The sequence below is a fragment of the Pelodiscus sinensis genome, chromosome 15, assembly GCF_049634645.1.
Source record: "Pelodiscus sinensis isolate JC-2024 chromosome 15, ASM4963464v1, whole genome shotgun sequence".
NCBI lineage: Eukaryota > Metazoa > Chordata > Testudines > Trionychidae > Pelodiscus > Pelodiscus sinensis.
The window spans coordinates 32005348-32020726 of NC_134725.1; the positions used below are offsets into that span (position 1 = coordinate 32005348).

The 15379-nt window shown below is 43.7% G+C and overlaps 1 protein-coding gene and 1 long non-coding RNA gene across 3 annotated transcripts in view; one reads left to right on the forward strand and one right to left on the reverse strand.

Annotated features, from left to right (window-relative positions):
* Window positions 1-2703, forward strand: part of ABCB9 (ATP binding cassette subfamily B member 9) — a 43012-nt gene extending 40309 nt beyond the window's left edge. For both annotated transcript variants that reach the window (XM_075898583.1, XM_075898584.1), the window contains exon 12: window positions 1031-2703. In XM_075898583.1, the coding sequence (XP_075754698.1) occupies window positions 1031-1330 (300 nt within the window). In that variant the 3' untranslated portion in view covers window positions 1331-2703. The remainder of the gene's footprint in view (window positions 1-1030) is intronic.
* On the reverse strand, window positions 18-15231 carry LOC142818512 (uncharacterized). Its single transcript, XR_012896014.1, has 4 exons — window positions 14574-15231; window positions 7007-7369; window positions 3687-3743; window positions 18-132 (listed from the first exon to the last, which is right to left on the reverse strand). It is a non-coding gene; the product is annotated as an uncharacterized LOC142818512 (long non-coding RNA).
* Between the last annotated feature and the right edge of the window lie 148 nt (window positions 15232-15379).

Consider the following 15379-nt stretch of genomic DNA (forward strand, 5'->3'; position numbering starts at 1 on the left):
CTGGACATGATGTGTTGCTTTCATAACATCTGGCAGTCGGTGTATGAGCGGGTGATAATTAGGAACTAATTTCTGATTTTGTCTTCTTTCAAACATAACATGACAACCATCACAGAGGGAATGATCCAGCATCTGTAACACACCAGATTGATGGATTTAGGTTAGATACAAATATGATTGCCTGAAGAAGTTAAACCATGCACAGCAACACTACACAGCAGCTTGGGGCAGGTTGTAGAAAAATCTGTATCTTGGTGAAACTGCAGAAAGGGGCAGAATTGCCTGAATTGTATCATAGTTGGGATACCTGAATGAGCTCCTCCACTCTTGCCAAAAATACTCAGGGAGCCTTCTGTGATAGTGAGCAGTCAGAGCCTTTGTCTAGTCTGTTATGACATCTGGCTGCCACAGTGCCCCCTAAAACCATGCCAGGGCTGCCTCTAGGGGTCCATGGGGCCTGGAGCAACTTCCCCCTCCCCCCAGTGCCCTAGGTGCAGAGCCAAAGGCAACCACCTGCCTCTGCTTTCCCTTGTACCACCCCTCCCATTACTATGTCTGCCTTACTATGTTAATACAAATTTCAGGTTTTTGTGATGCTGCCTTTATTGATGCCCAGCCAATGAATATACCCATTTATCCAAATCACTGCATTTACTAGGTGCAAGATTATTTTATCCACCTGCAACTAGAGAAGCTTCTGAATTCACTGCCCAGTCTAATGAGAGTTCACCTTGTAAGATCTGGGTTGTAATCGCTAGACCCACCAGACTGGGTAGTGGCTGCATTAGCGGCTGCTTATTGCACGGATGGGATTTGTCAGCCACATTTTGAGTGATTTGAGGGAGTATTTAAGGATAAGTAGTCCATCCAGGGAAGTGGCATTCATTCCTATTTCCCATTGGTACTAATGGGACTGTTCCTAGATCATCTGTGTTTCCAAAGGAGAATAAATCTTTTATTGCAAATAACCTCCCATGGTTAACAGTGACACTTGCATGTTAATCTCTTCCCTTCCCCCACTCCCAAACAGATTCAGCAAGCAATTTATGGTGACTTGCAGAACCACACTGTGCTTGTCATAGCCCACAGGCTGAGCACTGTTGAGAAGGCACACAACATTATTGTTTTAGACAAGGGCTGTGTGGTGCAGCAGGGGATGCACAAGGAGCTCCTGGAAGAAGGAGGCCTTTATTCCAGGCTGGTGCAGAGACAGATCCTCGGGCTTGAAACTGGCACAGGGGACGGATGTCATCAGGAGACTAGCTTGGCTGCTCCCTGGGGAGATTCGATGAAGACACTCAGAGGATTGGATGAAGAGGTCCGGTTGTGATGTGCTCTCTGGATTGAGACAGGATGGTTACAACCTTTTAGCTCACCAGTGAGAGAGCACAAAGGGTTCCCCCTGTAGGATCCTTGCCAAGATGTTGAAACAGAGGTCTGCTCTAGTGCAGATTCGCACATATTACTGTAGAACAAGGCCTGTTTGCTACCACGCACACTAAGCTTCCAGTAGGCAGACGGGTAAAATAGGGACACAATGGACTCAATTTATTAAGGGCAGGTTGATCTTTAGCAATTGCTGATGTTTCTCCTGGGTTTCTTAAGTCAGCAATTCCCAAAGCAGTTGATTAGGGTCTGTTTCCCCACTGATATGCCTGTTTAACTGCTGTTAATTGTAATGGGTGTTACATGCATGCCTGGAGAGAGCGAACCCTAAACCCTTAACCAACCTCAGGAGGGAGTTTTGTAAACTCACAGGAAGACATTGAACATCAAGTAAGATCTTGATCCTGTAGTCACTCTATGGTGCCAATCCCACATTCAGTGAGGTAAATGAAAAGACTCCCATGGGCCTCAATGGGAATTGGATCAGCCCCTAAACTCAGAATTCTTATTCAAATCTATGAGAGTTCTGCACAGTGTCCGCAAGCTCAAGCTCTGGTCTAAAATATTACCATGTAGGGCTTTTGTTAGCTTCACTGCAGTAACCCAGGAGCTCACTGGCAGAGCCTCCTTCTGAACTGCTGAAGGAGTTTGGTGAGGTTTTTTTCTTTTTACAGGATGTTAAGTTTTACCACAGCTTCATTAATTTTTTTAGTTGCTCTATCTTTATGGACACCAGCATGGTGTCTGTCTGGGTCCATCATCCACGAAAGTCAGTCCGTCTTATTTCAAAATTTGTTTTTAAACTCATACTTTGAGTCAGGTATAGCATATAAATGTTGGCACTTTATAAACCCTACCTAGGCCCCATTCAGCTGTGGGCTATACTAGCAACTTCAGCCTCAGCTGTCTGAATTCCACACTTAGTTCTTTGACTTTTTTTTTTTATTTATTTATGTTTTTAGTAGGAGGGTGGAAAGAGAGATACTATTTCTAACTCCATACAACACTGGTGGATCTGGTCCACCCAGTATCACTCCATAAAGATTGCAGGAATGTTTATGCAGTCAGCAAAGTACTATTTAAAAATAGCATTGTATTTTATACAGGGAAGATTGATTCAGGATAGGCAGTTAATGACCTCAAGCACTTTAGCTCTCTTGTTAATGACTTTCTGGGGTTTGGATGCTGCTCTGTAATACTTTGTGGCAGGTTTCTTGTTTGCAATGTTGTTATAAAGTGACATTTTACACACTATTTGGTGTCGTCAAAGAAGATACTTCAAAAATAAAATGCTACCTCTGCTGTTCAACTTCAAAACTAGTGTCAAGACTTGATTCATTTACAAATAAGTTGTCTTGTTAAAAATAACCTGCAGCTTGTGAATGAAATCACATACCTTTCTGGAAATGATTTGCAATAACTACAAGGATCAGTTATGTTGAACATCTGCTAATTACACAGAAGCCTAACAGAAGGTGTACCCAGCTTCATGACTTGTTTTTAATGTGTCTCTCATTTGGCCTGAAAGTTGCATTTATGTGATGTTATAATTTCACAAAGCAATGTGTCCCATTACCTGCTCTATCTTTAGTATCTGGCCTTTGCAATGTGATAAAAGTTTGAGTCTTGGAATTCAAAGGGTGATACCATTCCTACTAGTCTTTTTTGTTCTCTCTTCCTGGCCTTGTGAAATTCTGCCTCATTCTAAAGCAGGGGTGGGCAAAAGGGCCTCTGGGGTTGATCTGGCCCATGGAGGTCCTGCTGCTTCCTCCCAGGGTAGACCCTAAGCACTGCACGCCAGAGGGCAGGAAGCAAGAGACTTCGTGTCTTGTTCTTCCCCTCCCCCCACCACCAGGCCACTCAGGCCTGGTCATCTGTTCAGTTGGCAGGTGACTCTTAAGTGTGGCACTCCCTTGCAGGGCGGAGGCAGACTTTGGATGCTTCCCCCATCCCCAGGTCCTGATTGACCTGGGGTTAGGGGAGAGCACACAGTCTCCTCTGACCTCCAGGGGCATAGGCACCTAGAGGGAATGGCCAGCTGTTCTGTTCTCTCTGGTGGGGGGCAGAGACAAAGACTTCACATGCTCCTCCATCCTTAGACCAATCAAGGTCTGTGGGTGGGGAAGCACGGAAGTGTCCTGGGCCCTGCCCCTTCTGCCTGAGGTCCCGCCCCTTCTGGAGCAGCCCAAGGCCACCAAAAAAATTCTGAAGTGGCCCCTGGTCAAAAATGATTGCCCACCCCTGTTCTAAAGAGTCAGCCATACCATTCTATAGATCTTTCTATAGTTAAAGACACATACCTGAATGCAGAAAAACTATTCTGTAGGTGTGACACATGGATGGACCCCGTGTAGTAGCTGAAAAGGAGAGGGTTAAGTCTGCATTTATATCAGTGTAACTAGAAACAAAATTTGACCAATTGTTCTTTAAAGTGGAGTAAACTTCTTCTCCTTTGCAAAGTCTGAGGCAGTTGAACTATGCAACCCTGGGGAAAAAGTTTTATCCTTTTTAAAATAAAGGAGTTGTGCACACACAACTCAACTGGCTTTATTGTCAAGCTTACTCTTTTGACCTTGATACTGCAGGCACATGCTGCAGAGCAGGAAGAAGTTAGGTTTGGAAAGAAGCTCAGAGTAATTGCAGTTGCTGTACTGAGCATGTGTATAGCACTTTCCTTCCTACAGCTACTTCATGTCATTCCAAGAAACATGTGCATACTGGCCGAAACACAGCTGTGTTTCGCGTAAATGGTGAAGAACCCCACCAGAAATCTATTGAAAGTGAGAGATACTGTGGTCATGCATCATATGTACCTTCACACTGACAATGAAAGCAGATGTCCTGTTGATATCACAATGGAAACTGGTGAATAAACCCAGCTGTGTTTATTGCACTATGGGTATATTCCAATACATCTGACTAGTGTTCCCTCTAAGATTTCCCATCCATGAGAGAAGTGAGTTTTGTTCTGTGCACCAGTACTGAGTTCATGTGCGCTTGTTCAGATGTGGCACCCAAGTTATAAACCTCTCCCTTTTCCCTTCTGCTGCCAAGTTTCCCACCCTCCACTCACTCCATGGCTTTCCCAGTGCCTGCTGCCCCTCACCCTCTGCTGTCCTGGCTTCTCCCCTTTTCACTCCCCTCAGCCCTCCTGGGACTTGCTACCCTCCCCCTCCTCGCTGACCCCTGAACCCACTCTTTCCCTCCCCTTCTGCCTACCCCTCCTCTAGCTCCCCTCCCCATCCTCTTTCCTAACACCTTTCTCTACCCACCTGCCTTGCCTCTCTCCTCTGCCCTCTGGTGTCTGTCCCTCCTCACCCCTTCCCATGTCTGCCCTTCTGTTTCACCCCCACAATTCCCCAACACCTGCTCCTTCCCTTACCCCCAGCACATTCCTCATGTCTTCCCTACTCTCCCAAAACATGCCCTCCTTGCCCTCTTCCTCCATAGTGTCCACCCCTTCACCACCCTCTGCCCAGTTCTCATGACCCTTTGTGCACTCACACGACTTGCTCCAACCCCCACCTTCCTCATGCCTACCCCTCCTTTCAGTCACTCTTCCTGACACCCACAACTTCCCCACTCCTCTTCTTTCCTCTTGCCCCCATTACCCCTCCCCTCTCCCAGCATCAACCCGTCCCCTCCCCACTCCCACCTCCTCTGACACCTTCCCATTCACCCCCACCCTCCTTCCTCCTGCCCATTCCCCTCATTGTTTCCTCTTGGTCCCCTGGCATTTGTTTCTCCTCCACCCTGCCCCTTGGTACCTTCCCCTTTCTCCTCGTGCCCAGGCCCTTCCTCTCCCCTCAGCACAAGTCTCTTCTGCTCCTCACCCACCTTCCCCTTAGTTATCCTGACACCTGCCAAGTGGGGCAGCATGGCGGGAGGTTGCCCTGTGTGCTGGGGCTGGAGCCAGGGCCACAGTGCTCTTTTTAGTACTGTGGCCCTGGCCCCAGCAGTCGCCCTGCAGCTGTGGCCCCAGCTGCTCCCATGGGCTGGACTATGCAGTGGGTGGCTGCCCCTGTGTGCCAGACCTGGAGCCAGGACACTGTGCTATTTTTAGTATTGGGGCCCAAGCTCCAGCTCTGGTAGCCACCACACAGCCCACGTGGTGGCTGCCCAGCTGCTCTTGGGGTAAGCAGTCACTCGCTACATATCTCTGCCCATGGAAGCAGTTGGGGCCGCAGCTGTATGGCTCTGCTGAGGGGATGGGTGGGAATGAAATTGTGCAGGTGTGCATCTTACAGGGAATCCTGCATCTCACTATGCCAAAATAAGAACGTATTTATTTCAATGGCTAGGCATGGGAGTGTTTGGTTACAAAGGTATGGAAGCATGTTACAGATCCACTGAGCACCTTTATTTCCATATGTAGGATGCTAGATCTCTGACCTTACCTGAGCTTCTAAATCTTGTGCACTGACTTCATTGGGAATTCATGGTTACCAAAATGTCCAGGATTAGGCCTTCACTGTATTGCCTTGGTAGCCTCCCCTGCCCTTTCTAGCATGAAAAGCAAAGTACTGATGATCAGTTGTCACTCTCTCAACTAGCATTGGGACCACTAGCCTTGTTCTAACATGCTGGATGGTCACATCATTTTGGTATATGAGAGAATTAGCATTTGACTAGAAGAGAAGCTCGTGGTGTGGCTCTTCTTCCTGAATATACTAACAAATTAAGTCACTGAACAGTGTACATGGTGTAACAGGTTAGAGCACAGAGATGCCCTTGAGACTGTCAGCCAGTGTGCTCATCATACCACTGAGCCTACTTATGTGCCCTCTGGCATGCCCCTCTACCCTGTCCCACTGGGCCTGAAGTTCTGGACTCCTCCAGCAAAGACAGTTTGGGGATAACAACCCCCCAGCAGAATCACAGAGATGCTGACAATAGCTCAGCTCTGGGAAGGCTAAGCAACAGGCACTAGTCAGCACCCAGAAACAAAGCCCCAAATAGGACCAAACCCCCCCCCCCCCCCCAAAAAAAAATCTGTCTTGTCTTTGTATAAAACTTTTATACAGAGAAAGCTCATAAACATGTTCACCTCCTTAATCAGTGAGAAATATGCTCAGCAGTTGTTCCTCCCACAGGTAATAATTTACACTGTTTAGTAATAAACAAAAGTGTTTGTTAAGTATAAAAAGTAAGATTTAAGCAATTGCAAATGAACACAGACAGATCAAAGTAAGTTACTAAACAAAAAAAAAGCACACATTAGCTAAGCCTGACACACTAAGGGTGTGTCTACACAGCACTTTTAGCTCGACAATCTATGCAATTTGTACTATGCAAACTGCATAGCTTATTTCAATGCTATTTTGAAATAGCTTATTTTGTAACTTCAGAATAATTTGTTATTCCAGAATTCCCCTTAATCCTCATGGAACGAGGGTTATCACAAAGTTGGAATAAGCTACCTGTTATTTCAAAATCTATTTTGAAATAATGGGCTGCTTCAATAGACACGGAATAGCTATTTTGGGATACTTCCGGCACCTCAAAATAGCTCCACAGTGTAGATGTTCTCTAATAGAAGTTGTTACAAATCATGTTCTCCACCCTAGTTCTTATCTCAGATCCAATTCTTCACAAGCCAGAGCTGATCTTTTTCTCTGACCTGGGTCCAGCCATGTTCCTCCACTCCTCTTGTTACAGGTCTTTCTTTTCCAGGTATTCTTATGTATCTTCTTAAGGTGGGGAGGCAGTTTCAAAAGCCAAATGAAGACCAATCATTCTTTGCTTCGCATCTCTTCGATAGAATTTTCCCAGGGCAAGAATCCTTTCTTAAATTCTTTCCCCTTCCCCTCTGGAAAAATACCAAATTCAAGATGCATTCCAGCACCAGGTGGCATGGTCATATGTCTTTGTAAGACCAACCTCCATTTGATTTACAGGAAAAACAAAACCATGTACAGGTCATTATCTTGAGCACTGGGCCATTAAGTTCCTTGAGTACCGCTAATGGCTTTCATTAGAAGACCTAGAATTAATAAAACAGGTTTCCACTTAATATTTCTAATTTCACATACAAGAATGATAGTCATATAAATAGAATGTGTATCTTCAGGGGACTACAGAGTCTTGAATGATAGCTTACTTGCCCTATTTTGGGTAAAGTATATTTGAGTTATGTATATTCATATTCAAAGTCATATTTTCGTAAAAATATGGGGCATAGCATCATACATGGTGTTTACCAACCAGACTTACAAGGGTTAGTGGGCTCCAAAGATTAGATTTGCAAATTCAATTTCTATACTAACCAGTTTTCTAGGCAAAACAACCTGTCAAGAAGGTGATTTGCAAAACACAGATACAGCCAATAAATATGTACTGATCCCGGAAGTAACCTTGAAAGGATAAAAGGTGAGAAAAGGGAGATCCAGGATCATGTTTAAAAATAAATCAATATAAATATTCATAAAATAGGCTGGATGTTGATTCTAATACTTTGGATTCTTTATCAAAGGTAACATGATTTTTATCCTGAGCCTTTTCATTTATTTCTACTGAAACAAAACTCTTGTTGACAAAAGAAAGCACTTTGATGTATATCCAGCCCATTTTTTAAATAGCTTTGAGATAAAACCCACAGGCGTAGTGAAATGGACTTAAGTGCTATAAGGAAAGGAGCCAGTGTTCCAAAATTTGCATGCCTACAAATTTAAATTTAGATTTATAAAATTCATAAAGGCTACGTCTACACTGGCAGCTTGTTGCGCAAGAACTCTTTTGTGGAAGAGTTCTTGTGCAAAAACTCTTCCACAAGAGAGTGTCTACACTAGCATGTGCTTTTGCACAAGAGCATCCTTGCCAGTGTAGATGCTTTCTTGTGCAAGCAAGCTCTGATGGCCATTTTAACCATTGGGCTTTCTTGCGCAAGAAATTAATTTTGCCTATCTACACTGGCCTCTTCAGTAAGAGGGCTTATTCCTGAGCGGGAGCATCATAGTTCTTGCACAAGAAGCCCTGATTTTATTTGGTAGAACATCAGTTTACTTGTGTAAGAACACATGGCCAGTGTAGACAGGCAGCAAGTTTTTGTGCAAGAGCGGCAGCTTTGGTGCAAGACTGCACCAGTGTAGACACAGCCAAAGTGTAAAAGTGATGCTAGTAAAGGTAAAAAGACACCACTCTTTCGTGCCTGATGTCATGTCATGCTGTACTTCAGCCTGACAAGTTGGTGATAAGTGACTTACCTTCCAGTGTCCCAATAGAGATAAAATTCCTGGGTTCCTGACACCACTGTGCTCAGTCCAAAAGACCATTCTGCCTCAATACTTTTCTCTTTCATTAATGGGATTGAATTAACTTGCACATAACTGTCAATATTGTAATATATGTTTATACAAATGCAGCTGAATTCTGCTGTCATTTCACCTCTCTCAACCTCAGGTGCCTCTCCCAGTTGGTTAGGAAGCTAAATTACAAACGAACTGTATCCAAGAAAGGGCAGGGCTACAGGTGTCTAAAATGCCACCTATTTGGCAGCAATAAACAGAAACTCCACCCCAAGAGCAATAGATCTTAAACAAGTCTGACTAAGACGACAGAAAGGTTACTGGAAATATGTATTGAACTTAAGCACTAATGAGTTCATTCAGGTCCCTCTGTAAATTTTGCCATGACGTCACTATTATTAGTTGGTTTTTAACCATGTATATGCCACTAGTGAAAAGTGTGACTAGTTAGAACTGGTTTACTGATGTCTAGATTACTCATAGGCTACCCCCATTTTCACATAGCTCCCACTTAGTACAGCAGTCTGGGAGAGAGGAAGTGGACTGACCCTGAGTGGTTCCTCTCTGTGTCACTGTAAACTGAATAACTAGTGTCCTAATACTTTCTAAACAAGTAGTTTGTAGTTATCAATATGTTTTGGAAATATATGTCTGTTTGCTCAAGCACTCCTCCTAAAGAGTGAGAGCTAGAACCACCATATTTGGTATGCAGCTTCCTCTTATCATAACTTAAAGCAAGGTCAGGATTTGGTTGTGCCAAGGAAATGGGAAGAGCTGGGAATGGGACTGTTTTCCATAACATGGAAAGGGGGCCACTCTGCATATAGAGAGCTATCTGCAGAGTGGCAACTGGGGGGCAGTCATACCATCAAGAGAGGGGCCAGCAGGGTTGGGGCTCTGCCATCTTGCCTGTCACCAGACCATGTAAGTAGCTCCTCTGCCTCTGACTACTCCCTGCTCCCTGGCCCTTGGCCACAGCAGTGGAAGAGGGTAAGATAGAAGGCCCTTGGTGGCTGGGGAGGGGAGAGAAGGCCCCTGGTGGCTGGGGGTGCTGAGGCAGAGAAAAGTCCTTGCTGGACGAAACTCCCTGCCCTGTGTCCCTCCTCACCCCCCCCCCCCAATTCCCTTAGTCTCCTGTCGTCTCCCTCCCCTCAAATCCCAAGGCCCTACCCTGACTCCCGTACCCCCCACACCAACCTCCTGCTCTGAAAGAGCTGGGCAGCAGGTTAGTCTTCTAATATTAATGATAAATGATTGATAGGGCTTCACACAATGAACTCAAAGCATTTTACAAGTATTTGTTATTCCAAATAACCTCCCGGGGAGGTAGGGCAAAATTCCCAATTTTATAAATGAGGAAACAGGCAAAGACTGAGAAACTTCCCCAAGATAATACTAGTCAGTGGCAAAACTAGGTTTATATCTCAAAGTTCCAAATCCTTAAACTGCCCCATTGCCCCATACTGTTTATAAAGTGACCCTGATAAAATTATAACCACTTTATAAAGGAGGGACATCTATTTATTTTTAAATCTCTAGAAAAATGAGGGTATGCTAATGAATGTTATGTGATATTGTGTTGTCATAGCAACTATCTGCTGGTTTTGAATACCAAGGTCATACTGCAGCAGCTTGTGTCAGTCAGCTGTAAACAGGTGAAAATTGCTCATGAGTAGTATTTATTTACCCATTAGGTAGCATTCCCCACAGATGAGAATATACACACAACAGTGATATTCTTAATAAAAAACATCATACATGTTGTACTGCTTGCCTATAAATAATCATCATAATTATAGGCATATTTGAGCCTGGGATCTTAAATTCATAACTTTGCTCAACACTAAAAATCATGGACTGACTTGAGATACTAGATTTATAGCTTATTACAACAATCTATACTCTGCTAACAACTTTGCCCAACTACTTCTGCTCCCTCCCTTCTTTTTCCTGTGACTCCAGGGAAGTTAATGGGCAACTTCACCTTTAATGGTACCTTGTGTTAACTACTTATGCCAAACAATTTGTTCCACCCTTGTATTTAACTGTGACATGAGGAGTACATTTCTCAGATCTGTGTAAGCTTGTCTCTCTCACCAACAGAAGTTGGTCCAATAAAAGATATTACCTCACCCATCTTGTCTCTCATGATTGTGCATGTCAAAAAGGTGGGTATGTAGTATTAGACAATGATAGATAATTTTTGTATCTATACATTAAAGCTGTTTGCTAAGATATCTTGGGCCAATTTAATCTTTGGTATCACTCCAGTGAATTCAAATGTAACTTCCTTACACTTCAATGAAGTTACACCAGAGATAAGATTACCTACTATGGTAATTGTATTTCTTCATCACATCAAAGGTGATAAAAACTAGGATGATGACCTTGTGACCACTACTCGTCCCCTCCTATTTGCATTGGCTGCTAATATTCTAACTAACTATTCCAAGAAGGCAGTACATACATAACATACAGATTGGAAAACATATTGATCCAGTAAGTTATTTTTAGTCAATTTTATTTATCAACTACTATCATTGGAGATTTCCCGAGTCAAACTATTAATAGACTAAATTAATTCCTAGTGTAACTCCATTGCTGTTAAAGGAGCTACATCAGGAATATTTTCCTATAGTCTATAAAACATTTCAAAATGTTGCTGCTGTGCAAATATTTAACGTGTACTTAAACATATGTTAATCTGATGAAACCATCCCATTTTAAAATCAAAGCAGACACTCACATATGAGCCAAAACTTTCTGGTGTGGTGGTCCTGAATCTTTAAATATCTAACATGCATCTGACGAAGTGGGTCTTTGCCCACGAAAGCTTATGCTCCTACACTTCAGTTAGTCTATAAGGTGCCACAGGACTCCTCGTCGCTTTTGCAGATTCAGACTAACACGGCTACTCCTCTGTTACTTTAAATATCTAGGCTTTTACATTCTTAATAGTGTCTAAACAATGTTATAATTTAATATTAAATGCAGGCTTGATTGAAAGAGCTTTATATATGTTCTGTGATCTCACCCTTAAATAGGAAGATGCTTAACACTGACAAGAGTTTGGCAATATATTATATTAGCTATTTTTATGTGAGTGAGTATTAAAACTGGATCTGAGAACAATAATGTGGTCATTCTTCTGAGACTTTATGCAGCCAAGAACTAAATTAGTAAGGAAATGTGGCTAAAGTTTTCCTTCCCAATTTACAGCTGTACAGTCATAAACAAAAGGGGAACAAAAATGCATGTAATTATGTTACTCTGGATTATTGTAACTCTGTGGCTTTCATCCTTTTTTCATTTATAGGTCCCTGAAATTTCACATGGAGGTGCAGACCCCCTTGGAAATCTTAGAGGTCTGCATACCACAAACTGAAAATGACTGCTGTACTTACTGTGTCTGAAAGTGTCCACCTTCCCCAAGGCTGGTGCCATGAACTGTGAGTTTCTGATGCCAGTTTTGGTATTTTTCAAAGCAATAAATCAAGAACCCATTACATAAAAGACTGAATTCAGTCTCATCATGACAGCTCCCGGACAATGCAGATTGCAAAGCTCAGGACAAAGTCTGTGAGAACTGGAGACAAAATGTTCTCTGTTGAAAAGATCTGACTAAGGAGCAATCCTCCAGTAAAGAGCAAATGAATTCAGAGTCTGATCATCTTTAGGAAGAGTGGCAAGGACTTTCTCAATCTTTCTATTTTAAATGATGGTCACAATTCCCTTTTATTCCCATGCCTTTCTCCCCTGGAAAAAAACCCTACTCCATGCAGACTTATGACCCCTAAAATGGAGGAATACAGGAAACAGCTGGAAGTCCAAGGAATTAATTATTGGTATTGATTTGGCTCAGCTGCTATTGTGATAAGTGGCATTATAAATTCCATAGATAGATTTAACTTTTACTCTCTAATTTTGTACTAAATAGAAATGATAAAGCAGAAATTGATTCTGTCCTTGTTATTTACCAAACGTAAACCACCAAGGGTCACATTGTCATTTAGTGTTACCCTTGGAATTTATGTTTCAGTACCGACCCTCTAATTGTTTACACACGTGTTTAGCTTTGAACATATGCTTAAGTCTTTGCAGGACCTGGTCTTAAATGTTTGTAGCCAGAAGTTCTGCTTTAAAATATACTTTACAATATGGACCTAAATGGTTAGTAATGTTGAAAATATCAAAAGCTTGCTAACTTTTATTTGTGCAGACGAATGAAGGGGCTGGTTTAGTGCTTTGAAAAGTGCCAAATTGTTACCCATGGAACAGGTATTGCTTGGGGAAGGGTAATACACATTTTTTCATTCCTAACCTATCAACATACCTCAACCCTGACCTGAAGGGGCGATGTAGCGAAAAGAGGGAGGTTCAGTCTCCATTGCCTAGTCCTGGTGTCCCTATCCAACCTCCAAAAAGATCTCGCCAAACTGAGTGGGCAACAAAATGGCAAATGAAATTTAATGTGGATAAGTGTAAAGTAATGCACATTGGGAAAAATAACCCCAACTATATGTACAGTATGATGGGGGCTAATTTGGCCACAACAAATCAGGAAAGGGATCTTGGAGTTATCGTGGATAGTTCTCTGAAAACTTCCACACAGTGTGCAGCGGCGGTCAAAAAGGCAAATAGGATGCTAGGAATTATTAAGAATAGTGATAGAAATGTAGCCGTGTTAGTCTGGGGTAGCTGAAGCAAAATGCAGGACAATGTAGCACTTTAAAGACTAACAAGATGGTTTATTAGATGATGAGCTTTTGTGGGCCAGACCCACTTCCTCAGATCAAATAGTGGAAGAAAATAGTCACAACCATATATACCAAAGGATACAATTAAAAAAAATGAACACATATGAAAAGGACAAATCACATTTCAGAACAGGAGGGGATGCGGGGGGGGGGGGGGGGGAGGAAGGAAGGTAAGTGTCTCTCCCCACCTCTAATATAATCAATTCACAGACACTTACCTTCCTTCCTTTCCCCCCCCCCCCTGCATCCCCCTCCGGTTCTGAAATGTGATTTGTCCTTTTCATATGTGTTCATTTTTTAAAATTGTATCCTTTGGTATATATGGTTGTGACTATTTTCTTCCACTATTTGATCTGAGGAAGTGGGTCTGGCCCACAAAAGCTCATCATCTAATAAATCATCTTGTTAGTCTTTAAAGTGCTACATTGTCCTGCATTTTGCTTCAGGAATTATTAAGAAAGGGATAGAAAATAAGACCCAGAATATCTTACTGCCCCTGTATAAAACTACAGGACGCCCACATCTTGAATACTGTGTACTGATGTGGTCTCCTCACCTTAAAAATATATATTTTGGCCTTGGAAAGTTTTCAGAAAAGGGCAACTAAAATGATTAGGGGTTTGGAACGGGTCCCGTATGAAAAGAGGTTAAAGCGACTAGGACTTTCAGTTTAGAAAAGAGGAGACTGAGGGGGCATATGATAGACGTATATAAAATCATGAGTGGTGTCGAGAGGCCGGATAAAGAAAAGTTATTTATTATTTCCCATAATAGAAGAACTAGAGGACACCAAATGAAATTAATGGGTAGCCGGTTTAAAACTAATAAAAGAAAGTTCTTCACACAGTGTGTAGTCAACCTGTGGAACTCCTTGCCAGAGGAGGCTGTGAAGGCTAGGACTATAATAGAGTTTAAAGAGAAGCTATATAATTTCATGGAGGTTAGGTCCATAAAAGGCTATTAGCCAGGGGATAGAAATGGTGTCCTTGGCCTCTGTTTGTCAGAGGCTGGAGAGGGATGGCAGGAGACAAATCGCTTGATCATTGTCTTCGGTCCACCCTCTCTGGGGTATCCGGTGCTGGCCACTGTCGGGAGACAAGCTACTGGGCTAGATGGACCTTTGCTCTGACTGAGTATGGCTGTTCTTATGTTCTTATATTATGTAATCCCATTGCTCCCCACTTACCCTCCTTGTGTCCTCAATACTCCAGTGACTTTGCTTTCCCCATCCTGCATGCTCCCCAAAAGCCTTCACTGCTGCCCTGACTCCACTCCTCTTTAACCTTCTCCTTTCCTCTCTTCACCCTCCTCTCAGTTCCCATCAGTGCTGACACAATGTCACTTAGGGTTGAAACCAGATAGTTTCAACAAAAATCCGGGACACACTTGACATGACATCACAATCGACATTCCATCTTATTTAGAACATACCGGACAGTTCTATTTTCTCCTTTCTATTTTCTCAATGGGTTTCCCGAACGGAAAGCTCAAATACTGGACTGTTGGGTTCAAAACCGGACACCTGGCAACCGCAATGTCAATCAGCGACCCACCCCCAGCATCCTGTTGTCTTCCCTCTGTGACCCCCTACTCCTCTTCACCGACCCCAGCTCCTGTCTCCCCTCCGTGTCCCCTGTTCCCCGTCCCCCATGTCCCTTCCTAGAGTCTCCCTCGGTGATCTCCAGAGTCCCTTCTAGTGTCTCCCCGCCATGACCCCTGCTCTCCTGCTGGTGTCTCTCCTCAGTGAGCTCCAGCTTCCCTCCTAGTGTGTCTCCCCTCTGTGACCCCTGCTCCCCTTCACTGGCCCCCATGTCCCTTCCTCGTGTCTCCCGCAGCGACCGCCAGGTTCCCTGCTAGTGACCCCCGCTCCCCTGCGGGTGTCTCCCCTCCGCGAGCCCCGGATTCTCCCGCACCCCAACCGTCCCTCTCCGGCAGGGGGCGCTGCGGGCCGCGGGGCGTCACCCTCTGCCCACCCGCACGGGGAGCAGCCGC